At 42.0% G+C, this 26,288-nt stretch overlaps 1 protein-coding gene across 3 annotated transcripts; it reads right to left on the bottom strand.

Annotated features, from left to right (window-relative positions):
* Nucleotides 1-403: 403 nt before the first annotated feature.
* LOC310758270 (visual pigment-like receptor peropsin) lies at nt 404-26,287 on the bottom strand. Of its 3 annotated transcripts, XM_083604333.1 has the most exons (9): nt 26,183-26,287; nt 25,185-25,276; nt 23,123-23,183; nt 19,117-19,225; nt 15,012-15,217; nt 6,166-6,265; nt 5,179-5,283; nt 3,812-4,035; nt 404-3,267 (listed from the first exon to the last, which is right to left on the bottom strand). In XM_083604333.1, exons 2-9 carry the CDS (start codon nt 25,205-25,207, stop codon nt 2,824-2,826), a joined length of 1,272 nt encoding a protein of 423 aa, XP_083460459.1. In that variant the 5' UTR covers nt 25,208-25,276; nt 26,183-26,287; the 3' UTR covers nt 404-2,823. The 3 variants fall into 3 exon arrangements, with proteins under 3 accessions (XP_083460459.1, XP_083460458.1, XP_083460457.1); XM_083604332.1 differs by lacking the exon at nt 26,183-26,287 and having other exon boundaries at nt 25,185-25,650; XM_083604331.1 differs by lacking the exons at nt 23,123-23,183; nt 25,185-25,276; nt 26,183-26,287 and having other exon boundaries at nt 19,117-21,370.
* Nucleotide 26,288: the final 1 nt, after the last annotated feature.

Raw genomic sequence — 26,288 nt, 5'->3', positions numbered from 1 at the left:
GAGTTACAGGTCTCGTGGCATTCTCCATACAAAGAAACAATGGGGGAAAGACAGCTTTTGCTGCTAGACCAATAGGTGGGCAACTAAAAGGATAATCTGTCACAGACATAATATGTGAAGCATTGTGTTGAACATCAGGAGGGAGTGACAGGACCATTTTTTTTAAGCCATCCTATGGCTTCCTCATCCTGCTTCAGCTTCCAAGGAAAAGGAAAAGACTTGGCTATTGGCATCATTTGGTTCATTTTGCTTCTGAAATGAACCCAGGATGAAACACACTATATGTATTGGCTTTTCATTAGTCATGGTAATGAAGTCCCTCAAGAAAAAAATCTCCTATTTTCTCCTAAAAAATGAATGTGCCCTCAGTTCGTCTATGGCCATGAAAGACATCATAGTCCTCTTTCTTATTGCTTATAAAGTTTATTTGTTTTAAAATTGAAATTAGAGATGATAATCTCAAAACAAACATGCTGAGGGAGGAAAGGAAGGTTTTTTTGTAACCATCCCAAGGAATACAAATAGAAAAATGTAGCTTTTGCAAAAACACATTAGGCTCTCCCCCCGCCCCCTCCCATCATGCCAGTGAGTGTAAAATTCCACAAGTTTTAAAAATGATAATGATCCCCCCCCACACACACCACATTTGGTGGTCAAATGTACAAATACGATTCTATAGGCGCATGAAAAAAGAATCTTCCAGAGCACAGATCTTTATCACGTGCCCACTCATGGATACTGTGCTGTTGTCATGGCAGTCTTTGTATAAAAAGCCAAATGAGAAAGAAAGTTGTTCATATCCATGTTGAAAATGCTGCACCAGGGCCTGAAATCCATGCCAAATCATTTTTAAAACACAAAGAGCTCTCTTTCTCTCTCTTTATATAGTGAAGCAGTGTGCTTTTCACGGTGCATGACTGCAGGCTCCTGGTCTCATCATTGGCATTTTAAGGGCTCTCTGATAGAAGGGCAAGTAAACCCCTCAAATGCTGACCATAGAGAGACCCTAGGTACCCCCCCAAATTTGTATGCCCCAAACTTACTGCTAACTACAACAGCAGTTCCTACTTAGCCTTAGCACCTTTGTATAAATATAAGACCTCTCCTGTGAAATTTGTTTATTTCACAAAAAATAAAGTATGCCTATTAGGGTTTTGCTGGGGATTTTCTTCCCCCCTGCATGAACAACACCCCCCTTTTCAGTGGAGAGATAAACAATACAAATCCCAATCTCTCTCTTTTATTAATATTAGGGTCTTGTCCTGGTTGGCAGAAGGTTTAGAGATAAGATAATTCCATGAGGGCCAAAATAGGGACATAGCATGCAGCTGCATAACTTGCTATTCCTCAAATGGTTATAAAGGAGCCTCATTCTTACTGGGATGGCAACCCATGGATGTCACCGGCCTCCCACCAATTATCAGAAGAGTGTCCCCCACTCCCATGTATTTTGGATCTTGTTTAAAAAAAGAAGTATGTCTTCCCAGTAAGAATTAGGTTCTTCTGCACCTGCAATTATTTAAGACTAAGCAAGGTACATACCTGCCTGCTACATATTAAACTCATTTCTTGGTTTGGTTTGATCTGTTGTGGTTTTGCCATGAAGCTAGTGTTGGCAATTAAGAAAAAATCCTTCTGTGGTAGTTAGTTGATCTTTGATTGTCTTTTTTTAATAGAATAATGTTTTGTATTATATGGTTTTATGTACAATGGTTGTAATATTTTTTTAGAAGTGGATATAATTATAAATCAGTAAAGCTAGGTGAAGCTGCTTCTGAGGACAAAGAGGGATGCCGTTTCCTCGCCTCGATCTGCCGCCTCTACATATTACCCAAAATTAGCAGGGCAAAGGTGTCATTTGTACTTCTTAATTCAGGCGGGAAAACATGGTAGCAATAGCAACAGGCATGAAAAGCACCAGGTCGTCAAGATGGCGTGCAGGGCAGTTTATTACATCTCACCTGTGGCCTGAGGTTCTTTCAAAGTGGGGCTTTAGGGAAAGAAGTCCAAGGGTCCCATTCAGAAGAGGAACAGGAAGGCCCCTTCTCCCCGCTGGCAGGCAGCGTTCGGAAGTAAGTGAATTGATGCATGTTACCATCTAAAGAGGGCTTTCCCCCATAAGACCGTTAAGTCCGGAGTCTAAAATGACCTAACTGCACCTGCGATTAAGGACTCAGGACTTCGGCTCTAATGCCTCAGCGGCAGCCTTCAGATTTAAGAACAAGGGTTTTGGTTCTCATGACTGCTCTCTGGTAGGCAGCACTTGGGACCTGAAATGTTTAGTCTCCCACAGGGAGTATGTTAAAAGACTATCCACCCTCTGGTGGCTGACTGTGGAGCAGCATTGAAGTGCTATTTCCTGACCGGCCCCTGAGTAAATGCACTGTTGTGAGGACTGTGAGCAAAGTGAATAAAGCCAGGATTTTAAGCAAGAAATAAAACCAGCCAAAAAAGTACGTAACTTCTGAATTATATTATTTAGGTGGAGAAAATATTGGCGATTATGTTTTTTCTTTTTTTACATGCCAGTGAATGGATTTTCCACAAAAGCATCTTTCACTTGCAGCTGCAGAGGGGGAAACGAATCCCTGCTCAGGCTAGATGTGCTGCTCACCTTTATATTTAATTAGCCATGCAGCAATTTTTATGAGTCTCCCCTATGTACCGCACATGCTTTTAGTGCTGGTTTTATGTGTCCTGCTTCATTGGAAGTCGAGCTGGTATGTCATGTTAAGTGCTAGAGGAAAGGGCAGGGGTGAAAGGAATTGGGGCAGCAGTATCCTATGGGTTGTGTTCACCGGCTGCACATTTTGAACAACCGGGTCACAGCCTGTCGCATTCGATATCAGGGTTGTTGGACGGGGTATCAAAAGCACCAAGATACACCTCCCTGTTGACAGGGGGCGGGGTGTTAGAACGACTCCCCACACCAGAATCAGGACTCAGTGCAGGATGAACTTCTGGCGCGTATTTCTCCTCTCTCTGAGAAGGCGAGTTCTCCTGTTTCTGCTTGAGGTTCTTGAACCGCTTGAGCTTCACGGGGTCCTTGATCTCTTTGGCACAGTGCAGCAAGACGAGGATGTCCTTCCGGAATTTGGAGCTCATTCCAAAGTAGATGATGGGGTTGTAGAAGCTGGCAGATTTTGCAAAAAGGCTGGCGAGGATGCTGGTTAAATTGGGCACAGAGTAACCATAGGCGGACCACATGGAGATGACCGCGTATGGGGACCAGGCTGTGATAAAGGCTGTGCAAATGACTATGGAGACCTAGAGGAGAGAAAACGAGACTTGCCAGTTTCCACTTTCTTGCCCAAGGCATCCCTGTAAAGAAGGTGGTTCTGGAAAACTGGGAGACCTGGATCGTATTTCCAAGTGTCTCATTGACCCACAGACCTAATAAATATATTTCAATCCTCTAGAATTATCTGCCTCCTAGCTACCTCACATTTTAAGGTTGTCTAAGCTTTACAAGTGTTTTATATTAGAAAATTTAGTTTGCCCCTCACAAGCGCTGCATTTCCCAGCACCCTCAACAAATTACAGTTTCAGGATTCTTTTGGGGGAAGTCATGTGCTTTAAATGCATGGTTTGTATTCAGCCACACTGTGTGCATGTGTGTTTGAGAGGGAAGGAGGTGGCAGAAAGAGAAAAGGGGTATCTGTCCCACTTTTGACTTTAGCTCCATCCACCACTGGCCTCAACTCCACCCACCCCTTGTATGCTGCTCTGACCACTTCTCTGAAGGAAATGCAGCCCTTGGCTTTTAAAAGTTTCTCCACCCAATGCAGACTAAGGAAAAGCCCAGACTGACCCTTGTGACGCTTCGTTCCATTCGCCTCTGTCTATCAGTTGGGTCACCTGCTCCGCTTAATGCATGGCTCGACTTGACAGTATTGATGATGGAGACGTAAGCAAAAACCATGACAGACACAGGCAGGAAGAAACAGCAAATGAAAATGGACACTATATAAGACTTGTAGATGGTTGAGAAATTAGCTTTTGCCCAGTCTATTTCACATGTTCCATACATGCGATCTAGGAAGCAAAAGAACTTGGTTAGTCATTCATATTTAAAAAAAAAAAAAAAAAGCTTGCTGAGATTTTCCAGTTTTAAAATTCATCAAGATTAATTTATCTTTATAATTCCAGGTGGAAAAGAAAATTGAAATGTCTTAATGAAGTCCAAGAATTACAGCAGAGTTATTGCTGTAATATTCAATTTAGTTTAGCTTTCCACCAGAGTAATAAGCAACCACTTATTACTTAGGGATGCGGGTGGCGCTGTGGTCTAAACCACAGAACCTAGGGCTTGCCGATCGGAAGGTCAGCGGTTCGAATCCCTGTGACAGGGTGAGCTCCCATTGTTCGGTCCCTGCTCCTGCCCACCCAGCAGTTCGAAAGCACGTAAAGTGCAAGTAGATAGGTCCAGACACGGACGACTCGGGTTTAACGGTCAGAGGGTACCTTTACCTTTACCTTTAATAAGCAACCACCTGCAACCTGCCCTTTTTAGCACAGAAATGGCAATGGGTTTGGTTGCACCACCACCAAAAGGGGCAATAACGAAACAGCTGTACACTGCTGTGGGGGTGTAAAAATGCACAAGGAAAGAGATTCCCAGCCTCCTTTGGAGATAGTTCTTCTTGAGTGGGTGAGGCATGAAAGATGCACAATCACAGTAGTGCTATAGTGCTCCTATGGACAGTGCTGACAAAGTGATCCCCCCACCAACAGGAGTTCCTTTGAAATAGTTCCCACTGAGTAATGCAAAATGCTAAGTTAGAATTTTAAAAATCCATATAGATTTTCAGGATAGATATATGTGATGCCTTCAGTGAGCTCTAGTTTGGGGTTTTGAAGACTAAAAAAACTAAGATTGGTAATGCAATCCTAAATACGTCTACAGTATTGGACTCAAAAGTAAGGCCAATTGGGCTTACACTCCAGAAAGTGCATAAAGGGTTGCAGTCTAAATTGTAAAATGGTGATGCCTACGTCTAGAATGCTTAGATCTAGAAAACTGACCTAGATTCCAGCACTATTAGACTAAAATAGTGTAAAAATAATACTTTATTTAAATTGCTCATTGTAGATATGGGTTGTTGTGTTTCTAGATTCCCACAAATACTTTAGAGATAAATTCCCACAAAGACCTTCTCCTAGAGAGAAATTAATTACCTGTGTAACTGCCCCATCCCAGGACTGGAGCAACTGACCAGAAGAAAGCTGCTATCCATATAAGAAAAAGAGCCACATTGATGTTGCTATTGTTGATACAATGCCCTGAAATACACAGCAGAAGATTGGTGCTTAACTCATTTTGCTATTGTACACTTAAGGCACACAGTCATAATAAAGAAAAATGGCACTGGTACATTTGTGCGACCAGGAATCCTTGTAGATTCCCTACCTTTGATGGAACTATTGGGATTGCAGCCCTTAGGTTGGAAGGTTTTGCTGTAGATTTCAATGAAGAAGAAGAGTTTGGATTTGATATCCCGCTTTATCACTACCCTAAGGAGTCTCAAAGTGGCTAACGTTCTCCTTTCCCTTCCTCCCCCACAACAAACACTCTGTGAGGTGAGTGGGGCTGAGAGACTTCAGAGAAGTGTGACTAGCCCAAGGTCACCCAGCAGGAGGAGCGGATTCGCGAACCCGGTTCCCCAGATTACGAAACTACCGCTCTTAACCACTACACCACACTGGCTCTCAATGAGCCACAGATTAGCAGTGTTGCCAGAACCCTAAACTGTGGTTAATCTTAACAATGGTCAATTGAAACAAGAAAGCTTCATAAACTATAGTGAAGACTAATTGCATTTTGTCCAGGTTTGGACACAAGGCTTAACTGTGATTAGTCTTGAGTGGAAGCAAAAAACTTCTGAAATTCTCCTGGCCCTGCTAAAGGAGAAAAGGGTAAGTGCGTGTGCACAAGTTTAAGATCCACTGCAGCTTGCTACCTTAATGATAAACCATGGTTTATTGTTACACTCAAATTAGAACCATGTGTCTATAAGAGATTCTCTAGAATCAGGGTGAAGGGAATAACCCAGTTTTCTTTTAAAAACATTTAAATTGGGGCAAGTTTGGCCTATTGTAAGAAAGGAATACCTGTGAGACAGGATATCAAGCCTTAATAATTTTGTGTTGCCCAAAATACCTTACCTCGGTCTGGATGGCATCCTTTTATATAGCGAGTCACACTAATCACTGTGAGTGTGTTAATGCTAGCAAGACCAAACAGCAGTGTCAGAAATCCATCAACCTGGAAAAACAAATAGTAATAGGGTTGTTCCCACATCTAAGTTTCAGAATGCCAGGAGCAATAACAAATATTGGGATGGTGCCAGTGAGCTCATATGTTCTTTAGGGCATACAAGCATCTTAGATATCAGTGAAATATTGAATGTCAGGGAGAGTTATCATCCATATGATCAGTGAACATGTAGGTATCTGAAAACCAGGGATAAATCATGTGGTTGAGGAGTACATTAAAAGAACAAGCAAACACATGCTTTAGACACACACTCCTAAGCTCCTGAATTACTGAAACGCAAAATGAAGAATAAAAGTACATTTAACAGTCTGTACAGAGAAAGAGCATGAAGCAGTCAATCGAAGTATGCCATTGATTTCAGTGGAAGAGGCTCAGTTAAGTCAGTGGGGCTTGCAAAGCGCTTAACTTTGGATGGACTGTAGCCAAAAGAACTAAGCAGAAATCAAGCAGCTGAAACTCCCTATGCCAGGGAACGATTCACCCGCTAAAATAGCTTAGCTACAATGATCCACACTTGTCTGCCAATGTCCCGGTTGGACAACTGTATACGTGGAGCTGCCCGTAAAGATAACTCGGAAGTTTCAGAATTTAGTTCAGAATTTGGCTGCCAGAATTCTGTCACGTGGGTAATTATAGAACTTCTTAAGAGTATTTCAATGACTGCCCATTCAGTTCAGGTCACACTTCAAAGTGCTGCTGCCTACCTTTAAGGTTCTAAATAGAGCCCTGCATGCCCTCCCTTCTCCCATACTATCCTGCCCTTGCATTAAGGTCTTCTCTAAGAACTGTCACCTGTTGAAGTGTCTCATGCTTGCATGTAGGAAAAGGTCTTTACTGTGGTGGTGCTCTGACGGATTGGCATTGTCCTTACAGTCCTTTGGGCACAAGGTTTAGACAGGATTCTTTGCCCAATGATTAGAAAGCGACTACATATATTTGGTTTTCAGTTTCTGTCTCTTAGTTTTATTATGGTTTGTTTTCATTTTTAGGATACTTTACATCTTGTTTTTATTGCATTGCGTTATTGCTGCCCTGCTGTCCATTTGGATTTACATGTTCTTGGAGTTGTGTACTATTGCATTACCCCTATTCTTGTGGTTTTAACAGCAGATTGACAGCGGCGTGCAATTGTTTATCAATAGGGATTTTCAAATGGTGCAATGAGCACATTAAAACATTGCCAAACCATGGTTTGGTGTTCCAAGAACAATTCTTGAGGAACATTGTGTTTGTGGGCTCTTGCCTTCCACAGCAATCATTCTTGGTTTACAGAAAACTATGGTTTGAAGACAATAACTGACTGTGACTTAAAATGGCAAAGAACTATAATTTGCTGTAAAATTTTCTAAGTGCTGAGAATGGACACAGGATGGAGAGCATAAGCCCAAAACTCATTTAGCTTATTTGACTAGTTTATTTACTCTTTTGGTCTGTGTAGTTCTCTTCTTCCATACATAAAATAACTGCTCAAAAATCCTACAAATAATATTCCATTAACAAATTGGGACTATTCAAACATTACACCAACAACCTACATTGGTGACTGGAATATTATTTGTTGGACTTTTGAGAAGTTACCATACTTACTGAAGCGTGGAATAAAATAACCACTCAGGCATCTAAACTGGCAAATTAACTCTGACAACTTTACTAAACATCAAGGATGTTTAGCCAATCTCAGTATTGACTCTGTCAGCTCTTCTTACCAATTAGAAAATATTAGCAGATTGTCAGTTTTGCTTCCCATCCCACAATTACATCAATATTGTTGTGGGCAATTTAGAGAGTAACAAATTTTTGTTCACTGATTGCGTGCTAAGACATGAACACAAGGAAGGGTCCCATATTTTAAACTGCAATATGCCCAGAGAACCCTATATCTATATCTCAATGTGCCTTTGCTTGAGGGCAATTCCCATTTAACTCAAAAGCAATTACTTCCTGGTAAACATGTACAGGGCTGAGCTGCTAAATACAGAATGTAAGTTTTGGGGGGACTCCAGCTTCAGACAGCAAATTCATTTATTCTCCCAACTCTGGTGCATGTAACAAAAGCCTGACACACAGAAATATAGATGAAGCTTTTTCTGGTATGAATATAAGGGGTGAGAAAAGCTTCACTTGCTAAATTCCTATATGCTCAGCAGAAGTTTAATACACAGGAACACTTCTCCCTAAAAGTTGATAACCATAGGAAGCCCTTGCCTTTTAGAGGGCACACTCCTATCTGAAACCCCACAGGGCTCCTACTAGTCAGTGTATAAACCTTTTGAGATCAGGACACATCACTGCACCCCTTAAATACTGTGTTCTTGGGGGGGCCCTCCTGCAGATACCATTTTATCAGGAAGCGAAGGAATCAACCCACAGCAATTCCTTTCTGTTAAGTGTTAAGACATGTGCCATCTCTATTGACTTTTGGGCAGCTTTTGAAGATCTCCCTCTTCCAACATACCTCTAGCCATACCTTTCCAGTATGACTGGCAACTATAGATCCAGGCCCTTCAGACACTGAAAGGTTCAGGCATGGTAGTCACACAGCAGCAAATATTCTAAGATCGACAACATCAGAATTCGTAAAGCAGATTTTTGGGGAGGGAATCTCCCCCCACAACCATCTTTCCTAAACAGTAGTAGGCAACAGGAAATATTAGTAGGGAAAAAGCTCTCTCCACCCTTTCAGCTTTTGGTTTTGCTCCGTGAGTTTATTTTAAAGAGACTCCATTGTTAATTAACCAGGATGCTGAGGTGAGCTTACACAGCGTGTCTCCTCAGCACTTTTACCACCTGCTTTATCTGTTAATGCTCTTAAGGGCTGTCAGTTCTATGGTTTGGTTGTTATTTATTTCCATCTTATACAAATGTCAGGAATAATGAACTATATATAGGCATGAATCCCCAGGAATACCTGTGCTTCAGCTACTACTTAATTAAGTCTGAGAACCTAATTCTCAACGCCCATTCCATTTAACAATTTCCAGAGGGGTATCTGGGTTAGGCCGCTGTAGCAATACCAACAAATGTTCCTGTGGCACTTTAAAAACTGATTATTATTTATCCAGGGGTCAGACTCTTTGTCCCATCCATGCAGTGTTATCCTGAGTTATAGGGAGGCATGGAGGAGAAAACTGATGCATTTGAAGGTGAACCTACATAATTCATGATAATAATAATAATAAAAAGCTTTAATTTGTAATTTGCACTTTTGGAAATCTTTCAATGAAGATCTTCAATCACGTGGAATGTGCTCTATGGGGAGCTGGCTTCAGGCATGCGGCCCACTGGCAGACCAACTCTGCACTACAAAGATGCCTGCAAACGTGACATGAAGCCTGGTAACATCAACCCTGCCGTGTGAGAATCGCTTGCAGACGACCGCAGTGCCTGGAGACTTGACAGTCAGGTCATGTATCCATAGCAGTGACCAGAGGAGGAATGGCCACTGGGAGAGGCGCAGAGAGAAGAAACACCATGATGCATCTGCAGCAGCACAAGCAGACACCTACCTCTGCCTCAGCTGCAACAAAACATGTCTCCCCCATATTGATCTCTACAGCCGCAGCAGGTGCTGTAACCTTCCAAAAGTTTGAATTCACCTCCAAATGTGCACCCTCCATTGTCTCCCAGGACCTATGGATGTTTCCCAGTGGCTCCTTTTTGGCAATAGTCCTGTTGCAGCTCAACGCCTGAGTTCTCTATTAAGAGTGATATGGTCCACCAGAATCCCAAACACTGCTCACAGAACACTACTTTCATGGACAAATGTGTTTTGGTAACTCACGATATGAGAAGACTCACCAGATGAGACATACGCAGAATACCAACATCACTGTGAGCGCAACTCTAAAACATGTTGCTTACTCAGATGTAAGTCCCACAATATTATGTGAGGCTGCTCCCTAGTATGAGCATTTAGGATTGTAGTCTGTGTGCATTTTGATGCTTCGGGGGATTTTTTAAAAGTCAGTCTGAGTTTCAGTCAGTTCCCTTGCAGCTGACATGACTAATTAATCCATGTTGGCAGCCTCTGCCAAGGCAAAAGGTTAAACACGTCCAGGGAATGAACTGTTTCTTGAGGACCGCTGGGTCAGTTTTGACGCATGCTAGCAGGAGATAAATAGAGCACTTCTATCAACTTCGGCTGATACACCAGCTTTAACCATCCAGCAGGATGGAGAAAGCCTGGCCACAGTTACCCATGCTCTGGTAACCTCCTATTTAGACTACAGCAATGCATTGTGGGTGGTGTTGCCTTTTTTTTAAAAAAAAAAGTCTAGAAACTGCAGGTGGTTCATTGTAGACTACAATACTGTTAGCTAGGACTTTGTCTTTCACCGCCAATGTTTCTTCAGCTCCATAGGCCCCCAGTCTGTCCACGGGTTCAACTTAAAGTGCTCGTCTAAAGGTTACAGAGCCCTTAATTTCTTGGAACCAGGTTACCTAAATGATTACCTTCTCTTATATATGCATGCTCTCCTTAGAGGCTGTGGTCTATGTTCCCCTCCAAGTGAAGTGAGTAGTGACTAAGGAAAAGGACTTCTTGGTGGTAGCACCTCGGCTATGAAATAGCTCCCCTTGGAGACTCATCTGGAACTTTATCCAACGTCTTTTCAGCACCAAATGAAGACCATTTTATTCTCCTGGGTTTTTATTTTAGTTGATTTGTATATCGCCTTTTGCACAAACCACAGAGCGTTTTGCAGTAGAATCAAACAAGGCAAAAACAATGCATAAAATCCTGCTAAAAACCCACAACCCCTAAATGCAAAACATAGCAACCCACAACGGTTTACGAACTGCAGCAGAAACAAACCTTGTACTGCACACTAGAGCTCCTGGCCCTCCTGTCTGATCCTCTTTGGTGATCTTAAGAGCCTTTTAAAACCTCAAATGTTCGCATGTATTCCTAGTCCTCTGGCTACAGCAGATGGTCCTGACTCCCTTCCTATCTTCCCCATCTCTCTTGGGCTGCCAACTGGCTAGAATTATATTGGCCCAGACGGAATTTAATCCTCGATGCTTGTTGCTGGAACAGCAGTTTGTAAATCCATGTGCATGTTAGTCGGTGTTCCTTGCTGTTCACTGTACAGTAGTTAAGGTGTACAGAATGTATTGAATCATGAGCGTTCCTGCCGCAGTAAACAAATTAGGCCACAATCCAGTGCAGATGTAGGTGGATTTTAAGGCCCCACTATTCCCTTAATCTTTTTTTTTTCCCTTTTCATTTATTGTCGCCACAAGCCTCTTTCTATTGCCTGTCTTAACACTGCTATTTTAAATAAATCCATTAGTGAGATCCATTTTCAAAGCAACAGCTGATTTCCTTTATGGGGGAAAACACTGAACATACTCAGAAGCACTGTACCTGTACGTAGTTCCTCTATTCTGTACCAGACAGAATCCTTTCCAGCTCTATATTCTGAACTCAGTACTAATAGAGAATCTGTTCCCATTTTGAAGGAATATTTAGCCATGCAGCCTAATCCTGTGCAGGTTTACTCAGAAGTAATTTCCTCACTGAGTTTAATGGGACCTTAGATTCTACTAAATATTTGATCTTTGTTTTCTGGAAATGGCCCTGGCCTCTCCAGCCAGATCCTGCCAAGGTGCTATAAGAAGAGGCCTCTTAGATCAGACCAAAGGCAGTGAGCAGTGAGGTGGCAAGTTTGCAGGTGGCATTAAATTATTCAGGGTTTGTAGAACAAAACAGAAAAGCAGGGTTACAAAGAGCTTTGAAAATATTTCTCCAAACTAGATATATGGACAATAAAAGGGCAAATGTGGTTCAGTGGAACTGAGAGTAAAGAGATGCACATTGCAGCAAAAATCACTAACTGGTAACTGACCAGAGAACTTGGGGTAGTTGTGGCTCTCTCAGTGAAAATATAGTCTGTGACAGCTATGAAACTGGCAAATTACATGGTAGGAATCACTAGGAAAGGGATTGGCAAAATAAAACTGCCAATATTGTAATGCCTTCATACAAATCCGTGGTGTGACAACACTTGAGGAATGGGTACACTTCCCGTGATCACATCTCAAAAAGGATTATTGTAAAGATAGAAAGATGCAGCCAGGATGATCAGGGGCCTGGAGCTACTCCCCCATTGGAAAATATTACATTGCTTGGAGACTTTTAGCTCAGAAAGTAAGGTAGAAGGACACACACGATAGAGGTGTATAGAAATGAATTATGCATGGTGTGGATAAAGAGAAGTTTTTCTTCCTCATAACATCTGAACCCGTTGAAGTTCAAGATTTAGGGAAGACAAATGGCAAGTACTTCGTCACACCTCATTATTAAACGATGGAATTTGCTACCACAATATGTGGTGACACCCATCAACTTAGATGGCTCTAGAAGAAAAGTAGACAAATTCAGAGACAATAAGAAGGCGATCCATGGCCACTATTCACGATGGCAACACGCTGCCTCGAGAATACCAGTTGCTGGGGGATAGCAGTGTGAGAGAACTATTGCTCTCATGTCCAGATTGAAGGCTACCCATAGGCATCTGGTTTTCCACCATGGGAAACAGGGTACAAAAGTAGGCCATTGGGCTGATCTATCAGGGATTTATTATTATTATTATTTAGCTCACCATCCTGTTTCCCAGCCTACATTGGGTGTTCATGGTTCACTATTGTGTACCATTGTATTGTGTAGAATCACTTATTCAACACTTGATCGTCAAAAATTTACTATTCATGTTTCACCTCACCCTCAGCAACATCTCCTTATATTAGAGTTTTCAAACACAATTAGCAATCTTGTTTACATGAAGGTCTGATGAAATGAATGCTTAGGAACTCTTCCCAAACCACTGAACAAATGAATTTCACTCCTATGTATATAAAGTTTGTTCGCAAGTATCACACACATCAAGTATTAGGTATTTTAAATTAAGGGCAAAAATACATTTCTATACATGTAAAGCCAAATTGTAAATTCTGGTGTGGTTTATTTTCCTTCAAAATATTACCAGTGATTTCAGTATTGGTCATTTCATGGAAATCTGATGGCATACTGTGACTGCACGTTCTGAAGTCTGTTAACACAATTTTAGTTTCCTCTTTGCAGGTTAGAAAAATAATTAAAAATGGAATGTTGTTGTTGGCAAAAGTTTGTTTTGTGAAGCCGGAGTTCTAGTCAAAATGACAGCCAAACAAACACTGACAGCAGAAAGACAGAATTTTTCTGTCACCTGATATATCTGGCATACCTCTCAACAAATTAGGTGGCAATTAACTCATGCTACACTTTTAAGAAATGTTGGCAAAAGCATTTCTTCTTCAATTTAAATATGGACAACATTCTTCATATGTTCTGTTTAAAGCTCTGCTATGGACATGCATTTGTTTTAATAAAATATTTACACAGTCACTTGACTAACATTTTTGCATGAAAATTGAATAAAGGGGCATTTGTTTCAGCATCTCTGCCCAAAATGTGGCCCAATTTGGATTTCCATTACCTGCTAAATGGTCTCAGAAACACTATCCCTCAGTTTTTATGGACAAAATGGAGCCAGAAGTTGACTATAAAATGAATAATCCAAAGGAAAGTGTAATCCCGAATTCAGCTCAGTTACAAAAGAGAGTGCAAACCTGCACTCAATTCAATTGCCTAAATCTTACTGGATATTTTATTGATTGATTGATTTGATTTGGGATCAGTGGGATTTAAGCTGCCTAACTGTGTGCAGGCTTGTAGCCTAACTGTGCACAGGATTGCAGCCAACTGACAACTTTCCCATGGGGAAAAAAAGATTACATGCTACCTATAACTGAAAATTGAAGGCCAATGTTCAGGTACTGCAGTGGCCCACTGAACATCAGTGTCATCTGGATATCCAAAAGTTGCATTATCTCCCAGTGGTCTCCCAAGCTTTGAGCAGAGATGTCAATGATTTTTCATTGCACCTTTTAAAATTTATTTATTTATTTAGCTGGACCAACTCCAACTTTTTTTCCCACCAAAGGAAGCACTTGTAAATGCTGGAGTAAATCCACCCCTCTCTTTCCCGCATTGATCTTCATTTAGCACAGAGTGCACCCAACAGAGCCTCACTGACATATACAGTGGTACCTAAGGATACATATGCTTCAGGTTACATACGCTTCAGGTTACATACTCCGCTAACCCAGAAATATTACCTCGCGTTAAGAACTTTGCTTGAGGGTGAGAACAGAAATCGGGCTCCGGCGGTGCGGCAGCAGCAGGAGGCCCCATTAGCTAAAGTGGTGCTTCAGGTTAAGAACAGTTTCAGGTTAAGAATGGACCTCCGGAACGAATTAAGTACTTAACCCGAGGTTCCACTGTATAATGACCTGCCAAGTACTTGAGGACCCCTCCTCCCGTTTTTTGTATTGCACATCAGGGAGAAAAAAAATAAATGGGAAGTTTACTGAATGCTGGATACTTGTATGTAGTTGGTGAAAGGTATTCGGTTTAGTGATTCACAAGTTGTGCAGCACTGGTATGGCATTATATCTGCCCTAACCACTTAACCAGGGTTTGTAAACCAGCTTCCAATTAATGAATAAGATGCAGGACATGGTTAGCCTTGGTGTAGAAGTAACACTAATCCATCATTAAAGTGACAAGGGAAGAAAGGTGGCTGAACTTGCTCTGGAGAGGTGAGGAAGGGAATGCATTGTGTCTGTACTAGGCCATGGATTATATGATATTTATGTTTCATGACTGGCCGAACCACTGAAATTTAGTTCTTACCTGACAAGTCCATATGGATGTGATCAGAAATCCATCGTCTCTGAATACGTTGAAGATTTCAATGATCCCACGGGAATAACCAAAGACAGACACACTGGCATCCGATACAGCTAGGTTAAATGTCAAGTAGTCCGTGGGCTGAAGGGTAGCCCGCTGCCTATAGAGTACAAAAATTACAATGCTGTTCCCAAACCAAGACATCCAACCTGGAAAATAAAAGGAAATGCTCAGAATGAAAAGCTGCAAAAAGCAGTCCTTGTCAAGTAGGAAACACTTCACAGCACGAACACACAACATGATAATTATCGCGGCTTCTACACTGGAACCTTGTAGTGCTGCAATCAGCTGAACGTAAGTGAGAAATGGGACTGTGTGTTCCTCTTAAATGTCTTTTATTTGCTTTTTAATGAACATGCAGGAATATGTTGTGGTACCTTAAAAGTAACAAACTGTATAATAGCATACGTGTTGGTGAGGAGGGTGAGGTCAGAAGGAAATTAAATGCATGCAGTACTGATGGCCAATTGCATTGTTAAAGCCAGCTGTTCAAGAGCAGTTGACAATAAGTTTGTAAAGGATCCATAGTCAAGCCTTACTAATAGCCCATTGAACATCATAGGACTTAGTTCTCAGTAGATAATGGTTAGGATTGTGTCATGCTTAATGAGATCACCAGGGACATCCCCTCAGGCCTCAGATTTGGCCCTGAAATCAAGGTCTGGGATGCCCCTGCCCAGGAAACCCTATAGAGGAGATAGGAGCATACCATTAAAATAAATGCATGTAACTTCTTCACAGACATGGGAACATAATAGTGGTAGACTGATGGATAAGATGGTCATACTAGCAAAAGTAGTTTCTTCAAAAAGCATTGATTGAAGGGTCAAAGAGACTTGGCAAAGGCAGTATTTAGAAAGTTTCACCACAGGGTTGAGGGACCTTTGTTCATCTGAGTGCCAGATTCCATCATACAGAAGCCTTTGGAGGCCACGTTGGTGGGAGAGATCAGAGGAGGGAGAGCTCATAGTGGGGCAGAAGCAAAAGTGCATGAAGCCATGGAAAGGGCTCTTAACTTTGTACAGTGGGCTACATTCTAGCTGTGAAAAAGATAGTTTCCATGTGCATCTTTTTCCAGCAAGGCAAGCAAAGAGGCCTCATTGCAGATCAAAGACCCATTCCAGCCAGGGAGAAGCACTCAAGAGGGCACAGAGCTGGGCCAGTGAGGACTGTGGCATGGACAAGGAAGGGCTGGATGAGGAAGACTGGAGGGCTGCATCCTGCACCCAGGCTGGAGGCTCCCCACCCTTACTCTACAACGTCATTCTGCGGATGGAGACCATCTGTTTATCAAGAGGCTTTCAACCCACTGGACATGTAACCATTTTCCTTTCCTTTTTTGAATTGGGCATCCTTGAGTATATCTGAAGATAATTTTAAGAACACAAGGAAAGCCTGGTATGATCAGACCAAAGGCCCATTTAGTCCAGCATCCTGTTCTTACCGTGGCCAACAAGATACCTTTGAGAAGCCCATAAGCAGGACCTGAGCACAAGAGTGCTCTCCCCACTTGAGATTCCCAGAAAGTGGAATTCAAAGCCATACTGCCTCCAAAGCTGCAGGGCAAAGATAGTAATTGTGGCTGACATCTGTATCTGATAGCTTTATCCTCCATGAATTTGTCTAGCCCTCTATCATATGTCTGGTCTTCTCTTCTTTCTCCATAATTCTGCTTTGTTTTTTGTTTAAAGAGGAAGTGGCACATATACAAACAATCAGCAAATACAGACTTTCAGGTTTAATTTTGTGTTCATTTTTTATGACTTTCTAGTTCATTATGTTTTCCACATGCCCATCCAGACTGAAGAAGATGAAGGCTGCGGTTGTGCAACGTAAGACAAGCAAACTGCCCAAACTCCAGTTAAGACAAATCAAGGAACACTGTTACTTCAGTAAGTACTGGTTATATGCTAGAACAACAATTAAGCACATTTAAACAAACATAGTGCACTAATGACACTTAAAGCCCTAATTACTTAGCAGCTGATGATTACAAGGACAAAAAAAAAAGGTTTTAAACTAAGAGGTGGTTGTCAGTGGCGATTAAACATTAGGGAGCATCTCCTATAAAATTCTGTCAGGGATGCATTAGAATCTTCTTCTTATTTATCTATTTAACAGGATTTATATACCACTTAATCATCAAAACCTCCAAATGGTTTACACAAATGTATTTCAAACTCGTACCTTTCTGAATCTGGCAATGGTGTTCTCTGCTCAAAAAATGTTTTCAAAAATGCACATATTGGGGAAATGTGCATAAAATGTATATATTAGTGAAAACAGCTTACAAAAATGCATTATACATATTGCATACAGAAATGTATTGGGCAAAATTGCATACATAAGGTGAATATTGGGAGAAATCTGCAGTGAAATGCTGATCAGGTCTCATGAGGACTTTTAAAATTTAATTTCACAAACTGATGCAGAGATAGGGAGAACTGAAGAGTAGAAAAATGTGAAACTGAGAGAAACTGAAGTTGACAGATTCATCTATTCCTACCATAGTAAGGCCAACATCTTGGATGGTTTACAACACACTACATTGTGTTGGAGGTGCTCCTTCTGCTAAACACAGGTGAGAGGTGAGGTTAGGAGACAACATTCCAAACTGTTTGCCCCGACACTTTCGTGTGTCAGTTGCAGTGTGTATGTCTGTCATGCAAAAGCTCCCCGTGCTCCTTCCAGGGCTCGAAAGGGGTTAGTTTAACCTCCAGTTTGCTAGTAAAACTGAAATACTGTGTCATGAAATGATGTATGTTTAAAAAGTGTGTCACCAACATGAAAAGTTTGGAACGCTCTGGGTTAGGGCAAATGGGTATTCACATTCTCTGTGTGAATTAATTTTAACAAAGCACTCCTATAATAGAAAAGAAACACTTCAGTTTTGAATTATTGTATTCATGTGTAAAACAAAGTTCTAATCAGCTAAAGAAAAAAAGAAAAAGTAGAAAAGAAAAGAACAATTTAACCAGCTGTCCTCCCATGTTAAAATTGTAGGAGAAACTGCATCAATAATTTTGACCATTGCCTTAGAAAACACATATTTAGTTCACTAATACCAATGTAGAACGTTATCTAGCAACTTCGGAATATCGAATGCATTAAAAATTAAGAATTAAGAAGATTCTTACTCTTGATAGTGTCTCGCTTATTTAAAATGTTTGAAATCTTGACACTAGGACTCTCTAAAATATTGGGTCTATAAGAACAGTGATATTCCTATGATAGGCCTCAGCTATTCACCAGCTTGTTATATTACAGGGTCAGTATCTTAAAGGGGGGGAAATGCAGCACTGCTGTTTTATTATTAAGTAAGCACAGCAGTGCCAGTATGTTCAAACTTCTGTACTCAAATGTCTACAGTTTAATAATGCTTGTAACAGTAAATGTTACACAGTGTAGATTACTTTTTTGAATGCAGAAACAGCTTAAAGTCTTACAAATTTAATAGGGCAAATGGCATAATTTATTAGTCTTTTATTGTTCCACAATATTTTTATATTTGCTGCAACAGACTAACACAGTAATCACCCTGGAAATTATCAGCTGCATACATCACACACAAACTTTAATAATCTGAATTATTTTTAGCATGCAAAGCAAATACATCTTTTAGTTAGCAAGAGGTGTAGAGTATTGGAACAGTAAATAAGTGACAGCAGTATTCCGCTAGGATAATATGAGGTCATCTATTTCTGCACATGATTCTTCTCCCATCCGTTTTATTTCTTTGCCAAAGAATCTTCAACTGCACTTTAGTAGAGGAGCAGCTCGGATTATATGTAGGCTGGTTAACCCCAAGTATTTGGACTCAAGCCATTTTAATTCCATTTGAAATGAATGGGAGCTAATCCAGTTAAAGTCCAGTATTTCATCTTACCTGGACTTAACAATATTGTCTTCCCGCTTCCAAATGTTTCAATGTTTTCTTTAGTAAAAATGCACCACTGTTCTGTTTCAATAAGAGCTGCAACTAATTAGGCTCAACAGAAGTCCCTGTGAATTTTGCAGGCATGCTTAATCCATAAATCCATATACATACCCAGAGCCAGTAGATAGAAGCCAATGATCTTCTCTCCTTGTTCTGAGACAGGAGCGTCTTTGTTCAAAAAGGAGATATTGTTGTTTCTCCATGGTGCCTGAGGGGAACTCTGAAAAGACATTTTCTGTAGTTTCTGACCCAGAACTTGCCCTTTCCCCAGGTCCTGGTGCAAAGAGAAAGAAACCGACCTCTGCCGTCCTGAAACCTCTGATCGCTCTCTTTCTATGGAGCCCCGAGACTGATAAGGCAGAGGGGAATCTAAGGAGACAAGTAGCAGCTTTGCAGCCTGCTGGCCTGCTTGCATTTGCTAATCCTATCTATTAATACTGGTGATCACCAATCTGTGACTAGACAAAGACCCGGGCGCTTTGTCATTTACCTGGGGCTAAAGTATGCAGATGGTCACTTCAGCATGTAAAACTGTGGCATCAAAAAATGGAGGTCAGCTTGAGAAAAAATATGTAGTAGGTAAAAACCAGGCTTACAATATGAAAACACAAGGTGCCCACATTCATTATGTGCAGAGACACATAGCCATAAATTGTTCTGAAGGAATTTCATCATCATAACAACAGCAGCAATAATACCCCAGCCACCTGGGTAGCTTCCAGCATGTATAAAAACATAATATAACATCGAACATTAAAACCTTTCCAATACAGGACTGCCTTCAGATGTCTTCTAAAGGTTGTACAGTCCTACCTTGGAAGTCAAACTGAATCCGTTCCGGAAGACCGTTTGACTTCCAAAACGTTCAGAAACCAAAGCATGGCTTCTGATTGGCTGCAGAAAGCTCCTGCAGCCAATCAGAAACTGCGGAAGTCCCATCGGACGTTCAGGTTCCAAAGAACATTTGCAAACCAGAACACTCACTTCCTGGTTTGTGGTGTTTGGGAGCCAAAACGTCTGAGTACCAAGGCGTTCAGAATCCAACTCCTTGACATCTGATGGGAGTGTATTCCACAAGAAGGGTGCCACTGCTGAGAAGGCTCTCTGCCTAGTTCCCTATAATTTCACTTCTCTCAGTGAGAGAACTGCCAGAATGTCCTGGGAGCTGGACCTCAGTGTTCAGGCTGAACGATGGAGGTGCAGACGCTCCTTCAGGTATACAGTACTTTTACTACTAATATAACATAATATTTTACCCAAGACTTCCACAAACGAGTTCATATAACAATAGATTGGTGTTCATGAAAGGAAAATTTATCTTAGATAAATCATGAAATTATTCCTTGTTTCTGTACATTTTAGAGGGTGGGGATTAACATGCGCATTGCACAACCTTTTCACCCAACCATTTGAGGGGTGGGGTAACCAAATATGCCTTCAAAAAGGGTGGGGTGCAAATTATGTTTGGATAATTATTTCATGGGGTCGGGGACACATTGTCACATGGGCATCCCCGGGGGTGCTGCTGAGCTAGAAGCCTGCCTGGAGAGTTAGGTGCTGCTGTGACATTTTTACTTGCACAGTGTTTAAATAAAAATAAAGACTCCCGCAGCCACTTTGCACACTCAAATAAGGCAAACACAGCCCTCCCCATTCTTCAAAAAAAAGTTCTTGCCAATTTGCACTGCCCATACAAAAGGAGCAGAAAACAACACCCCCATCCTAAAGTTGCAGGGGAAGCAGAGGAATGCATGACCCTGCAGATTTGGGTAGCAAGTATTTGTCCAGCACTAAAAAGAATGTTGGGAAAGATATAAGGGCACAAGGAGAAGGGGACGACATAGGACAAGATGGTTGGACAGTGTTCTTGAAGCTACCAACATGAGTTTGACCAAACTGCGGGAGGCAGTGGAAGACAGGAGTGCCTGGCGTGCTCTGGTCAATGGGGTCACGAAGCGTTGGACACGACTAAACAACAACAACAAAAAGAATACCTTTCTGATCCTGTCACCTGCACACACAGTATATGGCAATAAACATGGCTGCCCCCATAGATCTGTGGGGGTGCCATTCTTTTTGCTATAAAATATCCGTGGGAAGCTCTCAGGGCCAGGTCTATGAGGGCAACCATCTGCCCCACCTCCTAGCTTCTGTGTGAGGGAAGGGACATCATCATACCTTCCTCAGCTATCCCTAGCTGCAGCTGCTTCTTTGGGCAACTTTGGGAGCTATAATTCCCAGTCTGGGTTGTGGCCGTTTTCTTTCTCCTCAAAGCTGAGGCAGTGCTGTACAGAATGAAGTAGTTCTAGTTACTGGTAGGTAGCCGTGTTGGTCTGCCGTAGTTAAAACAAAAAAAAAAATTTTTTTTAATCCTTCCAGTAGCACCTTAGAGACCAACTAAGTTTGTTATTGGTATGAGCTTTGCATGCACACAAAAGCTCATACCAATAATAAACTTAGTTGGTCTCTAAGGTGCTACTGGAAGGACTTTTTAAAATTTTGTTTCAAGAATAAAGTAGGTTTAAGATTCTATCCTGTCTGTGGGGGGAGTAATTTGCTTAATTGTCTGTCTCTGGTACTGTACAGTTGTAAATTTGACTTTCTTTACAATAATTTGTCTTTTTTTAGTTTTTACTTGTGCAGGATGAGCAGCCTCAAGGTTAAGCTGCCATTGTGGATATGTCACATTATACAGTGGTACCTCGGATTACATACGCTTCAGGTTACATATGCTTCAGGTTACAGACTCCGCTAACGCAGAAATAGTACCTTGGGTTAAGAACTTTGCTTCAGGATGAGAACAGAAATCTTGCTCCGGCGGCATGGCGGCAGCAGAAGGCCCCATTAGCTAAAGTGGTGCTTCAGGTTAAGAACAGTTTCAGGTTAAGAATAGACCTCTGGAACAAATTAAGTTCTTAACCCAAGGTACCACTGTACCACCAAAATTAGACATTTTGGTGTTTTCTAAAAGAGATTGAAATACTAAGCACCCTCAAGTTACATAACAACATAGTTCCCTTGTTGAACAAGCTACATGAATAGCCCTTAATATTTGTATTTTGGAAAAATGACCTCCAACTTTTGGGCATCCACCTTCCCCCCCCCCCTTCCAACAAGATCGGAAAGGAATCAGCAGTGCAGTTTCTGGGAAAGCAAACTGAGGTTTGGCTTAGCATTGGGTCGCCCCTGGTTCTTTTGTGTGCTCGCCAAAAGAATTGTTTATGGAACGCAGGCATTTAGGCCATGTGGTAAAGAATATGAATTTCATCACAAGGCATTATTTCATCACAGCTCAATAGATGCATCGTTATGTCACAGACAGGATATAAGTATTTTGTGTAGAAACTCCATTTTTGGCACATCATACTGGCTGGCAATTTGAAGCAACCAGCTTTCTGCCAATATAAAGCAAATATAACATTTTATAACCAAACCAATAGTGCAGCCTTTGTATGCGAGAGCTTTTACTCCGAAAGGTACACGACTAATACTGAAGTACTCAGAAGCTATTAACCTTTTAGTAATTAGAAAGACACTAATAATCTTGTTCAACAAGCTAAATTATTCACTGGAAAATCCCCCCCTCATACTGGGATATGTTGCTATGAGCCATGATGTCCCTTTAGGCTTTGGTATAGACAGGTTATTGAAGGCAGGGAGCAGTGATGCCCATATACCTGCAGGCAGAAACATTTGGTTCCAAGCATCTGAAATGTTCTTTGAGTCACACATGAACACAGTTTTGACTAGTTTGGCAGCACTACCAACAAGTTAAGGGGGGGGGGACGTGGCATCATGGCAGCCTTCTGCACCTCCTTTTTCAAAGCCAACTGCCATTGTAACAATCATGGCCAGTGAGTATTTTGATCACCTTTCCCGTTCACTGTTGAGGTTTTGACCAGGGCTGCATTTGCTGTCTGTCCTCATCCCGGCATTCATGAGCAACCTAGGGTTTATTTCTAGCCTTCCTTACCAGCACAAATCCTCTTCTGTGGGAAGGACAGAAAGAGAAAAACAACAACAAACGAATATAAGCTTAACTTGTTTTAACAATGTCAACATAGCAATAGGACATGGGGAATATTTTCAGACTTAGAAACAACGAACGTTTACTCACATTTTTGATAAACTGTATGAGTAGACTTCTTGTGCTGACATCAGAAATGGTTCGTAAACTTCTGAATGGAACAGAATAACAGAAAATTGCTTTTCATTTGGAAAACAATGTGTACCTTAAAGAAGAGTTCCACACTTGGAGAAGGGACTAGATTACCCTCAAGGCCCCTTCCAACTCTACAGTTCTAGCCCCTTCAATTTATCCTTTAGATCAGAGTGCCCTCTAGAGTCTTGTAGCATTTTATGCAGTCCTCTGATTGTCAGTTCCCTTTCCCAAATCCTGCTTGGTTCCTAAATTAGACTCTCTCTCTCTCTGGGTGCAACGAAGAGCTTCAACCAGACTTGTACACTTTCTTTATTGTGCTCACAATAAGAAGTCTTCCCCCAAAGACAAAAAGGTTTTGAATAAACACCGCCAAAGGGTAACAAACACCATATAAGCCAAATGTCAATCCCTTCCAATAAAAATGGCCACAGTTGAAAAGTGCTGGAAATTGACACATTAAGCCTTTTTACTGTTAAACAAGCATGTGATTATTTTTTTCTGTGAAAACTATTATTCATTTAGAAAATTAATAAACTGCTTGATCCAAAAACAAACAAAGAAACAAACAATTTCCAAGGCCCAGATCCAACTACATAAAAACAAGACTCAAATATACAGGGGTACAGAGTTACAGAAGAACAAGCACCATGTATCTTAACAGGCATGTGGTTAAAGGGGTGGGAGCTGCATAGGTAAAGGGTAAAGGGACCCCTGACCATTAGGTCCAGTCGTGACCGACTCTGGGTTTGCGGCGCTCATCTCGCTTTATTGGCAGAGGGAGCCGGCGTACAGTTTCCAGATCATGTGGCCAGCATGACTAAGCTGCTTCTGGCGAACCAGAGTAGCTCACAGAAACCCTGTTTACCTTCCCGCCGGAGCGATACCTATTTATCCACTTGCACTTTGACATGCTTTTGAACTGCTAGGTTGGCAGGAGCAGGGACCGAGACACTGGAGCTCACCCTGTTGCGGGGATTTGAACCGCCGACCTTCTGATTGGCAAGCCCTAGGCTCTGTGGTTTAACCCACAGTGCCACCCGTGTCCCTGGGAGCTGCACATCACACTTTAAAACTCCTGTGTGGATCCACCCTCACTGACCAGCTCCAATACTTCTGGATTGGAGAACTATTTTGGGCCAAGTGGTTTGAATGAGGCTGGGTGGGACATCTCTCATGGATGCTTTTGATTCCTGCATTGCATGGGGTCAGTGGCGTAGCATGGGGGGTGCAGGGGGGGCGGACCGCACCGGGCGCAACATCTGGGGTTAGGGCAAATCAATGGGTTAGGGGGCGCAAATCCACGGGTTAGGGGGCGCAAATCCACGGGTTAGGGGGCGTAAATTACTTGCCTTGCCCCGGGTGCTGACAACCCACGCTACGCCACTGCATGGGGTTGGAATAGATGACCCTTTAAGTCCCTTCCAACTCTACAATTCTGATTCTATTATGAGAAAACCGGCATTAGAAAAGCTGCCCTCTTAGCCTGCATTTTGATCTGCCCAGCCTTACAACAAAGAAAGCAAACGTCCAGTGAGTGGGCTTCTGGTCAAAGCTTCTTTAGCAGCAGGAGAGATACAGTGGTGCTGGTGATGATGATGATGATGATGATGATGGAGAGCGAGATCAAAGCTTGACTTGGCTGCAGAGATTTAAAAGCAAGCTCCACAGGCGACTGCCTCTGCCTTGGAAGACAGCCCTGCACCTTCCTACCTCAGGAAGCCTCATGGAGCAGCTCCATCCTGCACCCTCTTCCCTGTAGGCACCTTGCACCCATGGGGTAAAACAGCCTTGCCTGGTGGCATTACGAAACAACCACTCTGCAGTGCCACAAATCCAACTCAATGGTGTAACATTGGAAAGGGTCGATCACTGCCTGGGCAGTTATCTTTCCATAAGGGCCAACATTGATGCCGAAATGCAGCATCGCCTGAGCTGTGTGAGTGCAGCTTTCTCTTGAGGACAGGGACATTCGCAGGGAAACCAAAATGATTGCTTACAAAGCTATTGTACTACCAACCTTACTGTATGATTGTGAAACATGGACCACTTATAAAAGCCATCTCCTTGAAAGATTCCATCAACAGTGTCTCCGAAAATTTTTACACATCACTTGGGAAGAAAGGTGAACTAATGTCAGTGTACAGGATGAAGCAAAGATCACCAGTGATTGTTCAACATCAACTTCGTTGGAATGGTCATGTTGTTCGGATGCCTGATTATCATCTTACAAAGCAACTACTCATCATGGCAAGAAAAATTGATGGACTATGCAGAACTGGCAAAACTGACATATAAGCTACGGGACAAGGATAACTGTGACTTTAAAGATGAATGGGAACCCTTTACAAAGTATTTGAAGACGCAACAAAGCGAACTGGACTCCTTGGCAGGCTTTGAATAAACATTCACAAACTTTTTTATTGATGATAATCAGCTAAATAGTTTGAGGATCTATATAACTGTGTAACATGCAGCAAACAGCATTCTTAAAGAAATCAAAGACTGGAACTGGGGGGTGGGCGTGGGTGGGTTTTGTGTGGGAGTGTGGGGGGAGGGAGGAAAAATGGGGAAAAAATAAGGATGATATGTTTCTGGATAATATGTTTTGTTTTAATTTTGAATAAAAAAAAGTTAAAAAAAAAACCAAAGCAACTACTCTATTCCAAACATAAAAATGGAAAGCATAATGCTGGTGGTTAACAAAAGAGGTTCAAAGACTATCTCAAGGCGAATCTAAAAAAATGTAGTATAAACACCGACAACTGGGAAACACTGGCCTGTAAGTGCTCCAGTTGGAGACCAGCCTTTACAGAAGGTGTCATGGGCTTTGAAGACACTCAAACTCAGGATGAAAGGGAGAAACGCGCTAAGAGGAAGGCGCGCTCGGCAAACCCGCACCATGATTAACTCCCGCCCAGAAACCTATGTCCCCACTGTGGAAGGACGTGTGGATCTAGAACTGGCCTCCACGGTCACTTACGGACTTAAAACCGTGTTTACGGAAGACAATCTTACTCGGCTACGAGTGATCGCCAAAGAAGATGATGAAGACCCTGCGGGGGGGGGGGGGGCTCCCTTACAAGAACCCATCAGGCGTGCTTCTCTCAGCCCCGGCAACATC

Source organism: Podarcis filfolensis, assembly GCF_964270895.1.
Source record: "Podarcis filfolensis genome assembly, chromosome: 3".
Lineage (NCBI taxonomy): Eukaryota > Metazoa > Chordata > Lepidosauria > Squamata > Lacertidae > Podarcis > Podarcis filfolensis.
Note: the sequence above shows the minus strand (reverse complement) of the source record. Positions and strands in the feature narration are given on the sequence as shown.